The sequence below is a fragment of the Choristoneura fumiferana genome, chromosome 10 (assembly GCF_025370935.1).
Source record: "Choristoneura fumiferana chromosome 10, NRCan_CFum_1, whole genome shotgun sequence".
Classification (NCBI taxonomy): domain Eukaryota; kingdom Metazoa; phylum Arthropoda; class Insecta; order Lepidoptera; family Tortricidae; genus Choristoneura; species Choristoneura fumiferana.
The window spans coordinates 13,737,629-13,760,539 of record NC_133481.1 but is presented as its reverse complement, the minus strand read 5'-3'; the positions used below and the strand labels follow the sequence as shown (position 1 = coordinate 13,760,539).

At 38.3% G+C, this 22,911-nt stretch overlaps 2 protein-coding genes across 2 annotated transcripts; one reads left to right on the top strand and one right to left on the bottom strand.

Annotated features, from left to right (window-relative positions):
- The first annotated feature begins 5,442 nt into the window (after positions 1-5,442).
- LOC141431767 (uncharacterized) lies at positions 5,443-12,338 on the top strand. The gene is made up of 5 exons (XM_074092945.1): positions 5,443-5,657; positions 5,853-5,949; positions 6,534-6,620; positions 7,309-7,394; positions 12,244-12,338. The coding sequence occupies exons 1-5, from the start codon at positions 5,645-5,647 to the stop codon at positions 12,336-12,338; spliced, it is 378 nt and encodes a 125-aa protein (XP_073949046.1). The 5' UTR covers positions 5,443-5,644.
- A 776-nt stretch (positions 12,339-13,114) lies between these two features.
- Positions 13,115-21,871, bottom strand: LOC141432141 (carbonyl reductase [NADPH] 1-like). The gene is made up of 2 exons (XM_074093593.1): positions 21,134-21,871; positions 13,115-14,039 (listed from the first exon to the last, which is right to left on the bottom strand). Exons 1-2 carry the CDS (start codon positions 21,765-21,767, stop codon positions 13,852-13,854), a joined length of 822 nt encoding a protein of 273 aa, XP_073949694.1. The 5' UTR covers positions 21,768-21,871; the 3' UTR covers positions 13,115-13,851.
- Positions 21,872-22,911: the final 1,040 nt, after the last annotated feature.

Below are 22,911 nucleotides of genomic sequence, written 5' to 3'. Positions count from 1 at the left end.
AATGTATAGGTATGGGTAAACATACATTTTCACATTTTATAGGTAAGTACCTATGTAAAATAGTAGATAATCGTTATTTGGTAAGATCAGTTGAGTTAAGTGAGTCTTTCAGAGCTTTCTCAGAATACGTTTTATTCAAAGTCTTTCTAAAGAATGCCATCTGGCACACAGTAAGTAGGTACATCCATACACTCTCGGATTTATTAAGCACGTGGGAGAGCAAATTCTGATTCAATATTACGAAGGGCGATGCCCAGACTGTGTGATATCTTATCCAAGATTATATAACAACTTTTTGAACCTCAAGGTATATATCTGCAAAATTTTAAAGCACTCTTAAGCTGAGTCAGTTTGAAATAAATCGCCGTTATTCACTTTACCGGATTTTCTTTTTACTCCTTCGAGTACGAACAATATAAAGCCGAGTTTAGACCTGCAAGAAAAATCGTGCAAGTGCATTACATTGCTAGGCCGTAAAGCCAACGAGTTTGTAGTGGTCAATCGAGCGCCGCAGTGTAATGCAATTTGCACGATTTTTCTTGCAAGTCTAAACTCGTCTTAAACACGTTACTACTCGATAAGTAGTAAGTTCTACGTGTGTATGCCAAATTTGAAGTCTCTAATCAATCAATATGGAGATAGAAATTTTTAAATTCTTCTTTAGTTTATCCATTGCCTAGTTAGTACAGTACAGTACACTATCGTGTTTCAAACTCAACCGGGTTCATACTCAGAGTTATACAAACGTTCACCATGCTACCAGATGTTATAAGGATCACCTTATCAACTATGAAGTTGGGTGTATGTTCTTATAGTGTGGAGGTAGAATAGCTGTGTGAACGCTCATTGGGTTTATAGACATAGCTATGGTATGGTCGCGGGAGAATAGTTCATTGAGATAGGCCTCCGCAAAGTAACACCTGGTTCAATAAAATCTTTATTCTATACAACGTGATAAACTTGGAATGCCAGCTCACTCAACCCTAAGTAATTTGAATATTTCCGAAACAGATTGTCATAAACAACAGTCCTTTCGTATTGTGTTTGATACGATCTCGCATGATAACTCAAAGGGACTTCTGCTCGACTGGCCGCATAGTATGAGTACGTACGTGTTACATCTATTCTGTTACTTTGATGTTACATTTTCTATTTCTACCATATCGGCTTACTACGTCGTTTAAATTCAGTAGTATCCATTTCTTTTCCACCAACATTTTAAATGTGTAGAAGCTGTCTTTCACCTTCCAATTTGTTTTTATTTACACTATGTAATAGTCTTCTGAGAATACGCTTGTTAGTTTGTTTGTCTAGTATAAATAAACATTTTGTTGATATCCTTTGTATTCTTTTTTTCGATCTTAATTAAGAAACTCTGCTATGGCCGACGTCTTCAGAATCATGTCGAAGGGGATTGTTTTATGAAATGTTTTCGTTTTAGTTAGTTGTAATTTAAGGGTAATTTAAGCCGTGGAAGCCTTATGGTTTGATCTATGGTCTCAGTCACAGGATCGTGAATTCAAATACAGGATTACACCTCTATGTTTTTTGAAATCCATATGAGAAATTGCATTTAAATAAATAAATATCACGTAAGTAAGCTTAGCAAAGCTTGTGTTATGAGTACTAAGCATCGGATAAATATAATTATATAGATAGATACATACTTAAATACATATAACACACAAGACCCGAGAACAAACATTCGTATTTTTTATACAAATATCTGCCCGACCGGGAATCGACCCCGGACCTCAAGCTTCGTAGTCAGGTTCTCTAACCACTAGGCCATCTGGTGTCAAATTTGAAATTTATCACGAGCTTTACGTTGAAGGAAAGCATTATTGCAGCCGAAAATCTTTAACCTATGAATCCCGCGGTTTATACAAGGTGTTAATTAAATAATTGAAAACTAGGAAGTCGTTTGCTCGGAATTCAGAGTAGAATTGTGTTTTCAAATTAGTGTGTTTGTGTTTTTTAAATTTTGTTATTGTGCCAGTCTAAAAGTTACGACTGCACAGGCGCAATTAAATATTTTTAGCGAGGTTGTATACTATTCGATAATTAATATGGCCGTTTTGCTATCAATGTGTGATTTAAGTGTGATCAAGTGATTTACATTTACTTCTAAAGTCAAAGTGCAACTGACAAATACAAATCATGAGTGTAGAGTTAGAAATGAAGTAAAATTACTGACTTAGCAAAACACACGAATATCTTTTAAATAATGAAGCATTTAAAATAAATGCAATCAACTAACATAAAATTAAAATATATTTTTGGTTTGTGTGAGGTTCTCATTTATTTATTAACCTTGGATAAAGTAAACAGCAACACAAAATTCTTAAACAAAGAAGTGAAACTTTATACCTTCCACTTTCGGTCAATAAGTCCTTTGTTTCAAGTCATAGAGGTGCTCGGTCTGAAGGAAAATTTCCACTTAGACATCTTCCATTAATTAATATATTTGTAAGAGCAATTAATGGCTTTATCACGGCTATTACTTGCACTTGAAGAAACATTTTGAAGTGAGATATTAAGTTGCGAGTTGGCAGTAAACTTAAAGTAGTTTACAGCTTGGATACGAATGGTTGCACAACTAGTAATTTAAATGGAAGGAGTTGTTAACTTTTATCGAGCTTGAAGAGTCTATAGTTTATTTATTTAATTATTGACTTATTATTTATTCGTAGACGCGGACGCGGATCCGCGTGAACAAGGATATTTTTTTGTTTATGGGCGTTTTCAAAAAAAGAGTAACCTTTCTTTTTTTAAATTTTGGAAAAATATGGTTTTCTCCTACTCAAAATCAATAGTAACAATCGATTCGGATAGTTTAAAAAAATGTCCCCAAAAAATTACAGTTTTGCGACGTTTTTTTCATATCGAACCACTACACCATATTTTTTAAGGCTCTGAGATTTATATTACATCACATCATCGAAAATTTCCATGTAAACTGACGTTTAATGGTCTGCCTTCTAAATAACCTAACACACTTTTTGACAGGCAACAAAATCAAACAAAAACTTGAATTAGCCATATAATTCGTGATTTTTTCTTAGCTTTATAAAACGCGATATTCAACAATGATGAGTGGGTTACTTTATCATTACTTGCTTTAAATAAGCAAATTTAATTATATAAATAAGGCACACACGTATTATTCATCACAGTCATACGGTCATGTAATAGTCTTTTTTTTTATTCGACTGGATGGCAAAGAACAAGTGGGACTCCTGATGGTAAGAGATCACGTCACGATGGGTTGTTGGTTCGAAACTGTCGGACATATCTCGACAGTGAAAACGTGAGTGCCTGTTTACGTTATTGAAATAGTTATTTCTTGGTCTCACGGCAGTTCTATTTAAAAGAAGAAAACTTATTTTTCCGTATTAAACATTACGAAGTAATTAATAGCTGGCCAAACTGTTTACTATAATCACTGAAATCGAGTCGAATAAACCTGGAATGTTAACGGTCATATTAAGCAGCCCCCGAAGATATAACGGAGACTTAAATGATATTAACATGAATAGGCTTTTAGAAGAATTTTTACAAAACGACACTTGAACCTTTTTAAGGATTTAATCCACTTATCTGAAATTACGGGGTTCGTCATCTGTTTCACAACTTCAGCTTTAAAAAAAAGCTTTAAGTGAAAGTGTTTGCAATATTTAACTATTATTTTGTAAAAATATTTTTAACTACGTATTACCTATATGTATACGTATTCCATTAAACACGGCACTCGAGTTGAAATTGGTTTTTGGATTTTTTTAAATCAACTCCAAGATTTTTTAGCTTTTATTTTTTTTGAAACCTGGGTTCGATGTGATGGTTCTACGGTAAGGAAAATCTTTTAATTTGTGAGCAAATTTTTAGTTAATTTAAAACGAGATGAGCCTTTGCATCTATTTTCCCTCTGCCATGCTAGTATGTACAGTGTGTTCGGCCGCCAGGCTTCTATTTAAGGGAGGTTAAAGCAGTGAATGAGAGTTTTAGTTTTATGACGTTTCTGGCACCGCAACTGCTCAGAGACTTTACTAGCTGGTTGTACTTTATTATAGTAAATTGTAAATGGTATTTTGAATTTAAACTTTTATTTAGTAATATACTATACATAATCCAAAAATATCATTTGAACAAAATTAGACATTAAGAATTGTAATAAACACGGCAGGTACGTTAATTTCTACCTAAATTTGATTGCAGTAAATTCTGTGTGAAATATTTTAAAATTGAAAGCTTCAATAACTTAGTTTATTAAAAATCATGTCTTTGCTTACATTGATTCGTACGTAACTAGTTTAAAGTGAGAAGCGCCGTCAATGACAATGTTTTTCTAAGCAAGCGTTTCAAAAAATTCCGAAATCTTTTTTAAGGCTACAAAGGCTTCGGTTCGTATATTTTGATTTCCGTACACAAAAACGAAAAAGTTTTAAAGCGAAAAATATGTCATGGCAATTGTCAGTACCTTGTTACGGAGATTATTTGATAAATCATAAATTCAAAAATAGGTTTCATTCATCAGGTGAGACGAAAGTGATTTAATATCTACATAATTACCACCAAAACTAAGATAAACTAGCATAAACTAGTTTGGTGCGGCAGAACCAAAAATGATCCATCAGCATGGTGCGACATTTATTGCCTGCTGGTTTAATAAGCCCAAATACAGATGGGTCAATTCAAGTCAAATTTACGTAAAAAAAAATTCGGCACGAGCTGGCTCGAAAAAGCGCGTGAGCTCATTCGCAATATTATTGCAAGCGTGTTAGGAAGAGCAAAATGTAAAATGACAAAAAGAACAATTGTGCGCAGTTAGTAAGAAACATAGAGTATGGGGTTTCTATCAGGGGTTGCGATTTAAGATCGGTATTTGATTTCTAAAATACGTTGTTTTCTCATTGTTCATTGAAATGGGTGTCATATGTAAATAAAAAAATAACTTAAGAGTCCGCAGCAAGCTTGATTCTCCATACAAATCGTAGTTACGTCCTTATTTTAAAATAACAAGTAGCATCATCATGATTTTTGTAAATACAATGAGATAAGGCATATCTAGGCCTGAAATTAGTTTATGACTCTTGAAATGGTATTACAAAGAAAATAGAACGAGTACAAGTTTTGCATTTTAAGAGCCAAAAACCCTGTGCAGTTCGGTTAAATACTACGGCCAAAATATAGTTCAGATTGAAGTCAAAACCTATTTCCGGCATCGACTAAACTATGTAGTTTCATAAGAAAAAGCATTTTTCCGAAATGATTTTGTGGTTTTCAAATGAGAACGAAACTACGAAAATCAGTAAAAAAACTATACATTTTTTATGCGAATCTGCAGCGAATCACTCTAGCGCGGGGGAACGGTACGGGGAGGGCGGTACGCGCCGCCTTTGTCCTTGGTTTACGCTGGCCCTGCGTGTGCGTGCGTCGCTCGTTAGTAGTGACTCGTCAGCTGTGCGCGAGAGTTACGTAATATTATTTTGGTGAATTCTCTTCGTATCATAAACGCGATCTAACTACTTACGACTTGGACTGATAACGGATTTGATATTTCTTGGTGATACTGGTGGTGTGTGTGCACATACTGTTCGACGACCTTGGCTTTCTTATATGGACTTTGCATTTTTATGTTACAAAAATGGATAAACAGGGTAAGTACCTACCTAGATGCATTTTAGTCAATATTACCAAGTACTTATAAAAAATGGGTCCATATATCGGCTCGCATACTGACAAACGATGATTTGGACAAAAAATAATTATGGTTTTACTAGAAAAGAGAAAAGAGTACCTATGCGAACTATGGCGCTCCCATAAAAAATAATTATTAATGTTCTTGTTTCCAGAAGTGAAAAGATCATCGAAGACAAGATTATGGTTATCGGCTCGTAGGAAAAAAAAAGGACCGGCTCGTCATAAAAAAGAAAACATTAATCCTAATAGGTAAGTTATAACTAGGACAGTAGCGTAAGATTTTTCTTCCTTGTCCTCTATTACAAGCTTTTATTTAGTTTCACCTGTCCCGATATTTGTCTGTAATCAAATCTTGCATTCGACCAACTTCTAGCAGTCGGATTGACTTGAAATTTTGCATAATTATGTAAATTGCGTGACAATACAATAATCTGGTAGCTGACATCCTGGTAGTCCGGCCAGAATCGTCTCCGAAGGACGGAACTCTTCAACTGTTACAATGTTATCGACTTGTTTTTGGTATAGGTACAAAATAAATGTAGTTTGGGTAACAATGCTAGTAAAGTCGACAAAAAGTACAGTCAGCAAAAAAGCTTGTATTAAAAATGAATTTTCGTACTCGTACCTTTATTTATTATTTTTGTACGACGTAGGTACACCACACAAACTTGTTATTTCACTTATACAGGTCATAGCACTGTAATAGCACATTGTGTATTAGGGCGGTAAGTAAGGTATTACGAACGAAGTATTACCTCTGGTAGTCTCTGTTATTACTTTGACTAATGGCGACTGACGTCATTTCACCATGTATGTATTTTTCACATGTGCAGTACGCTTGGCACCGGAGAGCATGCCAGTGAGCAGTCTGATAGTGATAACAATACCGATCCTCCACCTCAACCTCTAAATTTAAGCAGGTTAGTGTTTTTATTATTATTTTTACTAGTTTACAATCTTTTATTTAACTTGCAATGTATGTACCTATGTACTCGTATGTATGTATGTGAGGCTCAAATCCTGCGAGTTGAATTTGACTCAGTTTCAGTGGTCGAATTGACTTGAAATTTGGTATACTTATGTGAATTGCGTGACAATACAATAATCTGGTAGCTGACATCCTGGTAGTCCGGCCAGGATCGTCTCCGCAGGACGGAATTCTTCAACGGTTAATGGCATCGACTTGAAATTTCGTATGATGTAGTTTAATAGGTAACAATGCTAGTAAAGTCGACAAAAAGTACAGTCAGCAAAAAAAAAAGCTTGAACAGATTTTTTTTTTTACCAAAAACTTATTTCACAGCTACTTACGTTTTTCACTTGTAGTTTTATTTTCGCTCTTGACTGCAACTGCACTGAGACTAGTACCTACTCGTACCTATATTGACACGGCTATTAAAGATGATTTCAGTTTATTATCTTGATCGATGTACACCGCACTTCTGTTATTTCACTTATACAGGTCATAGCACTATAATATCCCATTGTTCATTAAGGGCGATAAGTAAGGTATTACGAACGAAGTATTACCTCTGGTAGTCTCTGTTATTACTTTGACTAATGGCGACTGACGTCATTTCACTATGTATGTATTTTTTACATGTGCAGTACGCTTGGCACCGGAGAGCATGCCAGTGAGCAGTCTGATAGTGATAACAATACCGATCCTCCGCCTCAATTTCAAAATTTAGCAGGTTGGTGTTTTTATTATTATTTTTACAAGCTTTTACCTTGCAATAGTTGCAATGTATGTACCTATGAATGTATGTGCAGGTAAAATCTTGCGAGTTGAATTTGACCCACTTCTTCCACATTTGGTACGGAAAAGTAGTTTGGATGAAAATGCAAGTACAGTCAGCAAAAAGCTTGTATTAAAAATGTAGTCGCGCGCACAATATGGCACCGAAAATCGAAACGTATTTTTTGCATAGCGTCACCGGCGTTAGAAGTTTTCTGTAGTAGTGTACGCCTCATAATGCAGTATCAAATATTTTTATTTCACCGTATACTCTGATTTAACCTTGCATGGTATAAATATAACGTAACTTTTTTTTCCTTTCAGAAATTTGAGTCCGAGTACTCCGTCCTCGACACCATCATTACAAATTGAACTTGATCATGATAGCAATGAGGAAGTCGTACGTAAAATGACAGGTCGACGAATTTTCAATGTTCAATATTTATTTGAACAAATGAAGGCTGTGGATCATAGTCCATTTAATTGCAGCTTTAAAGATATGGATTTTGTGAAGGAGTCGAGAATCGGATTCCAGTCAACTTTTCTTTTCAAATGCAAAATGTGTGGCAAAAAAGAAGCATTTAATAATGAAAAACTAGAGTCTAAAATTAATAAAAATGTTGTTCAAGCAGTCGTATGTTCGGGTAGTGGCTTTTCCCAATTAGATGAGCTTTGCGCTCATTTAGATATGCCATGTATAGCGGAGAAAACATTTGGGAAAGAGAATTTGTTGCTTGGGGATGTTTTAAAAGATATCTCTTTGAAGAGCATGTTTGAGGCAGGACTCGAAGAAAAACAAATGGCAATTGAAAAAGGAAACGTAGACGCTGATGGCGTTCCCTACATCACAGTAGTAGCGGACGCATCGTGGGGAAAAAGATCATATCGTACCAGCAATTATAATTCATTATCCGGGGTAGCGTGCATTATTGGGTATGAAACTAAAAAGGTTCTCTTTTTAGGAATACGGAATTCTTATTGCTCTGTATGCGCTGTTGCAAGTAATAAAAAGATTGAGGTCAAGAAACATAAATGTTTTAAAAACTGGTCTGGTAGCTCCACAGCAATGGAAGCCGACGGTGTAGTAGAAGGTTTTAAATGCAGCATAAATATGCATGGCTTGAAATACACCAAACTTATTGGTGATGGCGATAGCAGTGTCATGAGTGCTTTAAACGAAGCATTGCCATATGGCCACTCCACTGCTATACACAAAATAGAATGCAGTAATCATTTATTACGAAATTATTGCACTAAATTGAGAAATTTGACAAAAAAAACTGAAAATAAACAAGGACCTGTCCCTATTATCATGAGGAAATGCCTAAATGATAACATATTGCGACTACGAAAGGCAATTAAAGGAGCAATAGACTTTTCTTCGAAAATGGAAGGGAAAACTTTTACTGAGAAAGTAAATGAATTAAAAAAAGACCTACGAAACGGGCCTTGCCACGTTTTTGGTGAGCATGCCAACTGCAAAACATATTTTTGTAATGGCCCGAAACCAGGCGAAGAAAACTTCATAGGCCAAATGAAAGATTGTGGCTTGTGGTATGACATATACACCGCTATAAGTCCTATTTTAAACAATGCCGAAAGTCTCCTTATGGGGCAAACAAACAATATTGTTGAGCAGTTTAATGCACTAATCGCAAAATTTATAGGAGGCAAACGAATAAATTACTCCCTTCGTGGATCTTATGAGTCCCGTTGCTACGCAGCTGCTACAAAAAGAAACACCGGGAGTCTTGTAGCAACCATGAGTAAAGTATTAACAAAAAATGAAGAACTGGGGACTTACACGCAGAAGTATGAGAAGAGGCAGGCAGAAAAGGCGAAAAGAAAATCAAGCCAAGACAAAAAATCAAAACGAAGAAAACGTATCGCAGGACCCGATGAACATTACGGTGATATCGAAAAAGAACCAGATATGGAAGTTGAGCACTACGAAAAAAGAAAACAAGCACTCTTAGCAGACTTTTCAAAAAGTAAAATAGAACTTGAAAATATCCAAAAAGATACCGTTGGGCAGGCAACGAACCCTGAATGGATCAAACAACGAAAAATACGCCTTACTGCGTCAGTGTTTGGTCAAATATGTAAGAGAAGAGCTGCCACGTCGTGTAAAAATATTATAAAAACACTCTTATATAGCAATTTTAAAGGTAGCGATGCTACTAGATACGGCAATGAGAATGAGCCCATCGCTTTAAAAGAGACTGAAGCTGCACTAGGAGTGCAAGTATCACCTTGTGGGTTATACATCCTCGAGGAACACCAGTATTTAGGCGCGAGTCCCGACGGAGTCATAGACGAAGAAACAATTGTGGAGATCAAATGCCCAGCTTCGGCGGCAAATATGACGCCAACAGAAGCTATTTTAAAGAAAAAAATTACTTTCTGTGTGTTGGACGAAAGTGATCCTCAGAAAATAAAACTGAAGCAAAATCACAACTACTTTTATCAAGTACAAGGTCAGTTAAATATTACAAAAAAAAGATACTGTATCTTCGTGGTGTGGACTCCAAAAGGCATATTATTCGAAAAAATCGAAAAGGATACAGGATTCTGGGAGAGCATATTAAATAAATTGAGAAAATTTTACATGGAATGCATACTACCTGAAATTATAGATCCGCGTCTACCTAGAAAGTTACCGATACGAGAGAGTTCTTAAAAATAAGCGAATTTTCATACTTGTATGTATTAAAAAATAAAACACAATATTGTATGACTTTTTTATTTTATTCAATACACCCAATCTTCAATGTGTCCAATCAAGTTGATGTTGTAGTCTATAGATATTATACTTTTCACTTCTCATGCTCGTAAAGTTCGTTTTTATGCTGAGATTAAGCGACATAAAATGACTTTTTATGCTCTAGTGCATAAAATAAAATCTTTGTCTAAGACCAAGCTAATCAGGTGTCAACCAGCCACAAACAGAAAGTTTTTAACTTTTTTATTTATTTATATAAAACTAAAAATTAACCAAATCAATCAAAATAAATCAATAAAATAAAAAAATAGAATTATGTATATAGTAATTCATGAAAAATAAAAGAAACATAGTAAGTGAACCATTGTTTCCACTGTTGCTATTTCCTCGAATTAATCGAAGTAAAAAGCAGTGTAAAACTCGAGCATTAAACCCATTTTTCCCTCGACGTGTCTATCCACCCTCGCCGTACCGGAACGAACGTCTTAAAATCGTAAACGTCGTAAAATGGCTCGTTTTATGCTCTTGTTGTACAATCGACTATTTCACTTCTCATGCTCGTAAAGTGCGTGTTCATGCTGCATCTAGGCAACATACAATAACTTTTTATGCTCTAGTGCATAAAGTAGAATCTTCGTCTAAGGTCAAGGCAATCAAGGTGTGAAACCACAAACAAAAGAGTTTCTACATATTTTTTTATTTTTTTACACCTAAAAATCAATCAAATCGATGAAAATAAATCAATAAAACTAATATAGTAAAGCATGAAAAATAAAAGGTACAAAATAAGTGAACATTTATTTTTACTATTGCTATTTCATTTCTTCGCAAGCGAAGTGAAAAGCAGAGTGTAAAACTCTAGCATTGAGCCCATTTTCCCCTCGACGTTTCTATCCACCCTCGCCGTGGCTCGGGTGGCTATATGAACGTCTCGGGTAAAATTGCTCGTTTTATGCTTTTGTTGTACAATATACTATTTCATCACACTTGCTCGTAAACAGTGTCGTAAGCTGCAGGCTAACTTGGTTGCAGTCCTTAATAAAACCTAAGGGCCTTTTTTTGGCGTTATGAGTTGTTGCGCGTACTAATACTGCTGCGCGCGCAGGTTCTGCACGACTAGCAGGAGGACCTCGTGCACGCATGTCAGGCACATGCTGCGGGAGGCGGAGGGCGGCTGGTAGCTGGCGCTGCCAAGAACTGCACCAGCGGTATCGGCAATTTTTGTAACAATAATATTTTTCTTTTACACATATACAATTTTACTCGCAAATGTGATGAAAACATTGTAAGTCGCACGGGCGGTACTATAATTATGAACATCGACCTAGTCCTCAGTCTTTGACTTTGAGCTTCTAATACTCTCGTTCGTAATTTCTTATTAACCGCCCTTAAGACATAATGTACTATTACGCCACACCTGGCCATAATGTGAGTTTTACCGCCCGCTATGCGTATGGTAAAACCCACTTTCTGGCAAGGTGAAGACGTAAAATTGTGTACTCACCATGGGCAGTAAAAAAGTTTTACAGCGTAATGTGTAGTGTAATGTACATTTACGTTTTTGGAACGCCAAATAATATCCTAGCCGGTAGCTGCCCTCCCGCGCTGTATATATTATAATCTTGGTCTGGAGATGTTCTACTGTTATATTCTACTTAGATACTGCAATAATTTCACCATTGTATGAAGATATTTTACTGCAATATTGTTACTGTGACATGTCTCTAGCTCCGCCTTCCCGCTAGCGCGCTCTTGCTTTCTTTCTAGCGCCCTGTCTTACTCTAGGTGAAACAACAATATTTTAAAGCGTTAGCGCGTGATCTCAACGCGGAGTTGAGCGCTACTTGCTGCGGACTCTTAAGTCATACAGTGTGACTACGGTTTTTAAAATTATTGAAAGTGGATTCTTTATTTTATATTTATTTTTTCTTTTTGAGAAAACAAACAGCAATACAATCATAATAATATAAAGGACCATTTACCCCCAAGTATGTGTAAATCTGTCTTTGTGTTACTCTTATACCGTAACTCTTTTTCGGAGGGGCAGAATACGTCTAAAATACTTAGATCATTCGTCGCTCAGCGAGCTATGGAGACAGTAATGCTATTTCTTTGAAGGATAAAATCCGAAATCACGTTATCCGACAAAGAACTAGTCACCGACGCTCCAAGAATTAGTTCGCTGAAGTGGCGTTGGGCTGGCCACGTCTGTCGCAGGACCGATGAACGGTTGGAGATTCGAACCCGCAATAATGTTTTGTGGTGCTGCATGTAGTATGCATTGCAACTTACAATAGTATGCATTGCAAGGATCAGTAACTTGGTAAAAATAATTGGAAGTCGAATGGTTAGGTCTCATGTCGTGTAAATCGCTGTTATCTCGATCCTTAGTACCTTGTCTAAATAAGCAGTTATTGAACATGAAGTCACAGTCGTTCATTCATTTACTGTGAAAGGGTTCTAGTTTACGGCGGTTCACTTATATCATAAGTATTTTAGTGTGATATAAAGTATAGCATTTGTGATCTCCGCTCCTGAATGTAGATAAAGTTAATGGTTATTTAATAATAAATAAATAGGTAAAATTACGTTTTGTTCAATTAATAACAAAATCTAGTTTAAGTGTAAAGTTTTTCCACGTCAAAGTTCACATTGACGTAAGATTGATTTTTACTTGACCTGTGTAAAAACTTTTTTCACTACATCTATACAACATTTACCTTCATTCCTTTCACATTTTATCTGTCGTGTTGTGTTGTGATACTCTCTCTTTCTCTCTAGCTTTGATGCGACACAACACAAGCCGTCACATGACACTGCATCAGATAAATGTGAACGCAACCATATAAAATGTATGAAACCGATACCGTTCTGACGCGACACAACACTACAGATAATAACTGTAAAATGTCTACCGTCTGTACGACACACGTGACGCTACAGTAAAACAAATATTATTTTTAAAATATGTATTTACTTAGACAGCTAATAAACACTTCATATTTGAGCACAAAAACGAGTTATTGCTAACCTTAATGCATAAAGTTTATTGAAAAACCATTATTATATAATTACGTAACTCTCATATGATGCAAATCAATTGTAATAAATTAATAAATGCCCAATTTACGAAAAAAAACTAAAAATCTAATTATGTTTAAATAATTTTCAAAAACACAACACTGCAATTTAAAAAAAAAACGGTGAGACTTACAAGGATAAATAGTTATTTGTGTCACAAGGGAGCAAAATGGTGTATTACGGCGAGGGCGTACATTGAATCCAGAATGTAGCGATGGATTCTACAATAAAGTAGTAGTAGAATCCTGAGCGTAATGAGGGATTCAAGTGTTAACGCCCAAGATGAAAATAAATTTGCTCCCGAGTGGTTCATACAACTTTCACACCGAGCATTAAGAAACTTGAAAAAAAATATCAACATATTATTAAAGAACAACCAGCATAGAAAATGGCTTGGCTTTACAATTTATCAACTTCAAAAAATGACATTTGCAATAAAACACTTAGAAAAGCCTTGAACAGAAAAGTTGCACTTTGCCTCTCGTTACTTTTCTGAAGGAGAGGTGTGAAAACAATATTAAAACTGAAAGTTATGAATTCTTTCATATTCTTTTTTTAATATAAGTTACTTTGAGCCTTAATGTGCAAGGATGGCCGATTTGCTCGTCCCTTAGCCTTCCGGCTTCTCGCCGTCCCAGTCCACGACCCGACTGTCGTACCAGACGTAAGCGCCGCGCAAGTCGGCGTCCAGAGCGACCCAGAGCGGCGCCGCGGCGCCCTCGTCGATGGACAGAGGACCCTTGTGGGAGGACATGTCCGTGGCCACGTAACCTGGATGCACCGCGTTTATTTGCAAGTCTGGAAAAAGATACAATGGCTCTTTATTGAACACCAAAAGTAAGCAATACCAATATCTGTCACCAGCACCAATATCTGACATAACAAAGCGTCCGTAATAAATATTTGATTTGACTCTGTCAGATAGTACAGGGTGCAGGTAGTACATAAAACACAGGTTTAGGTTGCGCGTCCACTGCATCGGAATCGGAGCGTACGGAGCGGACGGATTTGTTGCTATGTATAGATTTATATGGTACTGCACTGCGTGCACTGGAACGGCATGTCTGCGCCGTAGAAAAGAAATCCATACAGAGTAACAAATCCGCCCGCTCCGTGCGGTGTGTACGCTCCGAATCCGATGCAGTGGACGCGCAGCTTTAAAGACATTTTTCAAGGTAGGTATGCAATAGACGGCTTTATGGCTTCAGAGCGAAGGACGGTAAATCTAGGCACAAAAATAAAATACTAGCTGCCCCGGCTTCACACGGTCATTTTTTGAAACTTATCGTTTCAGTCAAACTTTGTTTACACAAACAAACAATAACAAAAATAATTAGCCAAATAGACGCAGCCGCTCTAAGTGCAGCAGATCAGGATACGGACCAAATTAGGAAAAAAGATCCGTAGTTCTAAGTAGACTAGTTAAGTTTTAGTTTGGTTGGATACTGAAAACCAGCGACCTCGCTGAGTCTCACGCCCATTATGCCTCACTTAATAATGTTATCTGTCTTGTATTGTAATTTTTAGTTTGTGATGGTGAATAAAAATGTATATTATTTATCGACGAGTTCGTTCTTTCCTTTATTTGTTTTGATGGTGGTTAAATATTCGAGTAAGTAAAAATTGAGCCGCTGTAGAATCTTCTCATCTTTGTTTGCTTGTAGGGTAATAATTATCTGAACCTACTTAAACGATTTTAAAAAACGATCACTAATTTCCATTAATTACGCTATCATATATTCATAGGTTACTGTTTACTCTAGGGAAGTGCAAAGTTCTCGTGGAACGCCAACCAATTTGCGTGCAACAGATATTAGGATTCCTTTTAGTTGATCGTCCACGTACAGTTCACACCTGGCCTGGCAACACTTTCGCGCAGCCGTGTTAAAATGCTCCCGGCGGTCGATATTCGCGGACAAAACAAAACTAACGTCAAACCCGGTCAGATCACAAAGCCGTTCAAACGCCCCACAACTGTCTCAATAAGGATTGCGTTGCGATTGTTGCATATAACTCGCCAATATGGATGACAAGTTCTCTGATGAATTGCTTAGGATGATGGAAGCGCAGAATGCAATGGACGAGTTCTGTGAAACGGATGCTATGCTGGAGGAATACGAGGTAAGTGTTCGGCTTAATCGTTCTATTTCACCACTGTCTTCAGGCTACCTTGATGTTTTGACTAATAAAATGGTGCAGGAAACTATCGACGGGGTAATTAATGTTTATTTTGCAAATAGGCGGTAAATGCCTTTTAACATTATTTAGACTCTACCAGCCTTTTTGTAAAGACCATTATTGCCAAGAAGATTTGGGTTTAGGACGCAAAGACATCTAAAACATGATGATTTCTAATAGCTATTGATAAAACAGACACCGTTTGTTCGCTAAAGTGAACAAGGACATATTTATATAAAAAGCTCGTTCCAAACAGTCCGTCAGGTGTTTTTATTAAACTTCAATGTACTACGAGTTTATGATTTTGACAACACAATCACATAGATAAGAAGTGGTTCGTGTTATCAGTTTGGGAACGATTGGATGTATTTTATGTGCCGCTTTAATTTAAAGATTTTAAAGATTATACCAGGGGTTCTCCGGCACGGACGGTACATACATACACTCGTGTCGGCTGCATACGTACATATCTAAGCCACACACACATGTTAAGGAATCACAGTATAAAACAGTTAGGGAACTAGGTTTTGGGGATTATAGTATGAATTAGTACTTTTTTTTTCGATTAATATTTGGTTAGTTTCACTAGCTGTGATGACAACTCATCCTTAAATTTATCGGGGAACTAGAGAAATGTAACGCAAAGCTCGAGATCTCGTGGTATTTTATTTTGAGCGGCAAATATAACGTTATCTGGTTTGTTTCAGACCTCAGAAGATGAACAAGAGGAACAATCCCAAGAGGTCCCGTGCTCGGAATCCTCGTCCAACACAGATATCGTGTGGACATCAGAAAGATTCGAACCCGTCGTCGTCCCATTCCAAGAGGCACCCTTAGAAATGCATCCCGACCTAATGCGAGAAGACGCAAGAGAACTAGACTACTTCCTTTACTATTTCGATAACGACATAATGCTACAAATTGTCGCCAGCATCAATCAAACGTACAGGGAATTCATTGCCGATGAGAGTAACCCGATGAACCCCGCAAATTGTCATCTTAAGAAATGGCAGGACGTCACCATCGCTGAGTTTTATATTTTCTTAACCGTCTGTATGCTTATGACCAGAAATAAAAGGTTGAAACTTGATGAGCATTGGGCTACGGACCACCTACTGTACTCGCCCATTTTCGGGGCACTCATGGGTCGCTCAAGATTTTCCTCAATTTTGTATCTTCTCAGAGCTCCGACCAGCACCGCCCAGCTCAGCATAATAGACTTTCTCGTAAACCACGCGCGAGAGAAATTTAAAAACGCCATACTGAATCCATCGAAAGTCCTAACCGTGGATGAATGCGTTATACCTTACAAGGGAATTACCTGCAAACGTGACCTAAAGAAACCCGGTGTTAAATTATTTTTGCTGCGGGATCTGACCACAAGCTTAATTGTTGACTTCACGCTTTATTTTGGCGCTGAGAAAACAGATCAATACATACTTAACAGTCTAAGATCATCAGAAACCGTGGTAGTTGGTTTGCTGAAGCCATATTTCAATTCCTACCGACACTTGTACGTCGACGAACGGTACACAAGCCCCAGATTGTTTAAATATCTGTACGATAACAACATCTACGCTTGTGGCAAAACCGTCAAGAACAAACCCGGGATGCCAGACTTTATTAAAAACTTGGATAATGGTGTAATATCCGTGGGTTATTGCCCTCCGCTCACAGCGATCCAGTGGCACCACAAATCATACACGTACATGTTGACAACCATTCACAACGACGGGATGACGCCGACAACGAAAAAGGATAAGATAACAGGCAATTTAATAACGAAACCGAACGCGTCCATAGACTATTCTAAAAACATGAACAACCCGAACTTGGACACCGCTGATTACATGATGTCTTCGATACGTAGCTTGTTGCCATTGCACTGGCACAAGAAGCTGTTATTTCATATTGTGGACATGCATTTATTGAATGCTTTCAATTGTTTTAAAATGATGAAGGATGTAGCTAGGCAATCGTTCGCGCAGTTTCAGACGAAGTTGATACGACAGTTGATAGAGACGTACAACAGTTCGCAAATAAGTTTGGACAAACCGTTGAGAGTTAACAGATGTATCAAGGATCCCGTGAGCTTGTTGCCGCCGGCGGCCGCGCAGCACATGCCGGCCCGAGCGGACAAGTATCAGCGGTGCAAAGTGTGCGCGAAACAGAAGAAACGCAAGGACACTCGCTACATGTGCACTATATGCCAAGTTTATTTATGCGCGTGCCCTTGTTTCCAAATACACCATGCGCAGCAGTAAAGTCTACTACATTCTGATTGATGTTAAATGTTACTCATGATAAGTGACTCGGCGACCGCGGAAGTGGGCAGTTGTGTGGGGCCACAGTAAAGAGATCTCACTGCAAGGAGATGATAATATGCCTGGGCACCGAAATCCGAGAGAAGAATAAAATTAGAGTTAAGAAACATCGACAGTGTGGTGTACAATTTAGAGTTTCTCTACTTGATGACAAGATGGTGTTAAGTTTGCTACCCCCCAAATTTAAACGGGGTGGGTGCAAAGAAAGGATTGTTGGAAGCAGTGTCCATAGAAGTTTGCCCTCCTTCCTTTATGTAATACTTCCGCAGTATCTGCAATCAGCATCAAACATAGGAGTATGACAATAACCTATGTTTTGTTTGATGCTGTTTGAGGGTAGTCTCATTTTATCTAGTCAATGTCTGCACGTCTTGTTTATTAAACACAGCAAATTATAATAGATGTTACATTATGTTATAGTTAAAATAACTTTTAAAGTATTTGATGGATAATCAAACTGGGACATATCATGGTCATGTATGAAAGACTTAGTGAACAATACAACCATTAATATTTAACTTGGATTTTTATTATCCTTTCAGAAGTATTTTGGCCATGTTTACTTTGAGCATGAGCATAATATTGCTTGGTTATTACGCAATTTGTTGAAATCCATACTTAATATTATAAATGCGAAAATGTTTTTGTGTGTTTGTCCGTCTTTCACGTCGAAACGGAGCGACGGATCAACGTGATTTTTGGCACAGAGGTGGCTCCCGGAAAACTGCACAGTTCCCGAGGGAACAGCGCGCGGTAACCGAATTCCACGCAGGCGAAGCCGCGGGCAAAAGCTAGTACTTGTAGTAAATATACCTAATCAGGATGACTGTGCCAAAAAACTCGGTTTATGAATGCGAAAGTTTGTGAGTGAGTGCGTGTGTTTGTTACGGTTTCATACTAAAACAGTTGGATGGATGGGGATAAAGTCTGATTTGCAGATATTTAGCTAGATCTCGGGAAGAACGTACGTCACTTTTTATCCTAATTTTCCGATAGGATAGGTCCTACAACTAGGTGCAGAAACATGCAATTTTATGCAGGTGTTGTTTACACATAAAGGTCACAACGTTTTTTCTTTGGAAATTCCCATGGGAATTTTATAAAATCCCGGAATTTCAATATAGATGCCGGATATGGTATACGCGTGCAAAGCCGCGAGTACTGCTAGTAGAGAAGAGGGATTATGAAAAGGTTCTATTTGGAACAAGACCCAACTGCTCTGCTACTGTTATTTACTTTAAAATAATACATTGTGTCTTAAGGGCGGTAAATCAGGAATTACGACCGAGAGTAGGTATTAGAAGTCCATAGTCGAAGACTGAGGGCTTTAATGAGTCGATTCGATGTTCGTAATTCTAGTACCGCCCGTGCGACATACAATGTTTTTCATCACATTTGCGAGTAAAATTTTATATTTGTAAAAGAAAAACTTTAATTGTTCCAAATATTGGCGATACCTTAGGCTGTGCTCTTGGTAGCGCCGCCCTCTACCTCCCCCTCCCGCAGCACGCGCCGCAACGTGCGTGTGCATGTGGTAGTCAATGTAGTAGTCCTGCTGCAGCAGCGCACATTGACTCATGATACCGACCTTGGGCTTCATGACAAGAACATTAGTACGCGCAATTAATCATTTACCGACCACGGGTTTCATGACAAGCACATTAAGGTCGAGGGTTTTATTTGGGGGGTTGCAACCAAGGTAGCCTGCATGTTATGACACTGTTTACGAGCAAGTGTGATGAAAAAAATATATAACATTGTTGAGGTGTTGCTGTTATCCCTCACTACGGGCATAGGGCTTCTAGAAAAGTTATATAAGATGGTCTTCAATTTCAGTATTAAATTTACTATTATTACCCTAAGTAGCAGCTTTAAGGCTAGGGCTAATATCAGTTACGATGACAGGGTTGCAGTTCATTCTGCACAACAGCTACAGATTAAATTAATTTAAGCCTTGAGATATAACCTTGAGATTTTATTTTGTACCCTACAATGATACTCAAAGTATTAACGGTATAGATAGATAAGAGAGCCTGTCGATAAGAAAGCCATCGAAGTTACAACATAAATTACAATCCTTAGACATAATTAACTAGTCTAGTAGAAGATTGGTATTATTATTATTATTATCATTACGAATTATCAGGTTTATTGTGATCTTCTAGCTTTAAAGTACAGTGATTCATAAACAGATATACCTACCTACTATACTTCTAATATTTTTTTTTTTTTAGGTCATTAAAAACAAGGTGTACATTTTTAGAGTTCCATACCCAAATGGTAAAAGCGAAACCCTATTGGACCCCACTGTCCGTCTGTCTGTTTGTCACCAGGCTGTATCTCATAAACTGTGATAGGCAGCTAGCTAGACAGTTGAAATTTTCACAGATGATGTATTTCTGTTAGAACAAATACTTAAAATAGAATAAAATAAATATTTAAGGGGGCTCCCATACAACAAACATTTTTTTTGCCATCTTTTGCTAATGTCTAATGTTGGATAGATACTGGTATGGTATAACCCTTCGTGCGCGAGTTCGACTCGCACTTGGCCGGTGTTATTTTTTATTTTATGCTATTTATTATATAATTACACTAACTGATCACAATCCTGCTGTAACTATGTAATTTTCCAGGATATAAAATATCTGGGTGCCTGATTTCATCAAAATTAATTCAGGAGTTTTTGCACAAAAGAATTAACAAACAACCACCTATCCATACCTCATCAAAAAACTACAGATTATAATCTTATTTTGTGTGTTTTTGTTTTTTATACTGTTACTAATTTTTACCCCTTTAAGACCCTCTTCCATGCCTTTAATTAACCCCTGGTATGCTTAAGACACGGATCCGTGTTAAATTTAAGGCTATGTTTTTGTTTTTTTTATTTGAATCAGCAGAGCAGAATTTGTACTTATTAAAACAGATAAAGGTTACAGCTGATTAGAGCCACCCTTCACCCGACGAGCACCACATCGACATTAGGCATCCACTCCTGGTCGACACTCGACAGGTGGTCCACGCGCAGACGGCGTGTTGAGAACGAGTGGACCTCGCGCAGTGTAATGAAGGGGGGTGGAGGGGGTTGAGATCACCGCATCGCAAGCGTGCGGGCAGCGTCCACTCTACTCGCCGTCCGTGCGTGGCAACCTCGCGAGTGAGGCGATCCAGTGACACTACAGAGTTGATAGTAAGCGCATGCCCATACAAATCCATATGAAGAATATAAACCGCTCGAGACGAGGTGGTGGAATCATCCATTTTTAATTTTGAGTTGTGTATGGTTACTGCCTCAAAATGGGGCATAATTTGAAATGGTAAAAATTGGTTAAAAATGTTCAATAAAGAATGCTGAATTAACTGAAATAATGTATGAACGATACTTACTGCGATTATCATACATTCTTTGATGAATTTTAGTCAGTGCTGTTACACCGACTTTGGACACCACATATGAAGAGTTGCCCCATTCCGGTGCCTGTGTTCCCTGCCTTGCCGCTTCAATATACTGATTCATCAAGTCAGACAACTGCTCCACAGTGAGATTCTCATCCTTAAACTTGTTTCGTAGGGCCACACTGGGAATCTGTGACAAGTGACCACAAGAGCTCGAGATGTTAACTACTTTGGCCCCGTCTCTGAGTATAGGGAATAAGACCTCACAAGTTGACAGCAAGCTGAAGTAGTTGACAAACAAAGTTTGCTCCGCTTGCACGGCAACTGGCTCAGTCGCAGCACTTTTAAACGCAATAGCGGCGTTGTTGACCAAAATATCGATACCACCGTACTTTTCTTTAACGTAGTCGCGGAAAACTTTAACGCTCTTGATACTAGTGATATCTAACTGGTGAAATTTAGGAAATAAACCTTCTTTTTCAAGTTCTTGCACGGCGCTCTTGCCTCGAGTTTCATCGCGGGATGTAAGATAAACTTCACCCTTGAACCGCTTGCAGAGGCCGCGTACGATAGCAAAGCCGATTCCTTTATTTGCACCGGTCACTACTGCTACCTTGGTAACCATTTTATTGCGATAAATAATTACGATGCTCCAACTAATTTAAGTCCGACGGTAGGTATGTATCTTGCTTCGCGTTCGGCAACTGGCGCACAGACTAATAAGAGATACTACAACTGGCGGGCGAATCTCGACTCACTGACAGTTGAGTTGAATGAAGCAGTGTTGCCAACCCTCTCGAAGCAAAAACAAGCAGTTCGATTCGAACTTTAAAAAACTGTAGAAAACAGTAGCTGCTCAAAACAGTATATCTCTACTGTCTTACAAAACTTTTATTAGTTTTAGGAGGTAGCTAAGTAAAAAGTAGTAACATGTAACTAAAATAGAACTGCTAATAACCCTGACACTAACTACAGAAGTGGACCTCATCTATTGATATTGTTTTAAAAGAAACTTAAACAGGCGACTTTACCGATCAAATATGGTGGTATAGGGGATTCGTACGACAAGCGACCTGGCTCTCCCTGCCTTCCTTTCATCCGTTCACAGCTCTGTCATCATCAGTGGTATCCTTAACATTAACAAATCCCGCTGATGTTGTGGTGTCAGGCTTGGCGGACGCAGAGTTGGCATGGATAGCCAGCAACCTTGGGGAAAGTTTGCCCACCGAAAAATAGTTCAAGCCGCCTGGGACCTCTTGAAAGTAAAAGCTATCCACAAAATTTAATCGAGAATTGCAGTAACCACTTCGAGCGGGCCGTTATTGGCAGTTTCGGAAGCTGAGTCGGGACACTGGCTTCACTTAGACCCGGGATCGTCTTGCGAGTCGCGGGTGTGCCTTCGCCTGGGCCTCAGGACCTNCTGAGTCGGGACACTGGCTTCACGCTCTCCCTTCTCGGAACATAGGATCGCTGCTAGACCCGGATCGTTGCGAGTCGCGGTGTGCCTTCGCCTGGCCTCAGGACCTGCGAACCTCATCTTTGCTGTCGCTGCGGTGGCTCGGCTGACGCTCTCGGCCGCCACGGCCTACATTGCCAACTTAGTGCCGGCCGTTCCTACAGACACGCAGACACTCAACGATCTCGTCCGTCGAGCTCTCGGCTCCGCGTCCATCCCCGCGACCCTAGAGCCTACAGGTCTTTCTGCGCGGACGGAAGAGGCCCGACGGTTGTACGTTGGTGCCGTGGCGTCTGGGCTACCGTTGGCGTGG

Coding starts and splice junctions, on each gene's coding strand:
- LOC141431767 (XM_074092945.1), top strand. Junction 5,950..6,533: donor GAAAACATTAATCCTAATAG/GTAAGTTATAAC, acceptor TCACATGTGCAG/TACGCTTGGCACCGGAGAGC. Junction 6,621..7,308: donor CAACCTCTAAATTTAAGCAG/GTTAGTGTTTTT, acceptor TTACATGTGCAG/TACGCTTGGCACCGGAGAGC.
- LOC141432141 (XM_074093593.1), bottom strand. CDS start 21,767: ATGGTTACCAAGGTAGCAGTAGTGACCGGTGCAAATAAAGGAATCGGC. Junction 14,040..21,133: donor AAGAATGTATGATAATCGCA/GTAAGTATCGTT, acceptor ATCTTTTTCCAG/ACTTGCAAATAAACGCGGTG.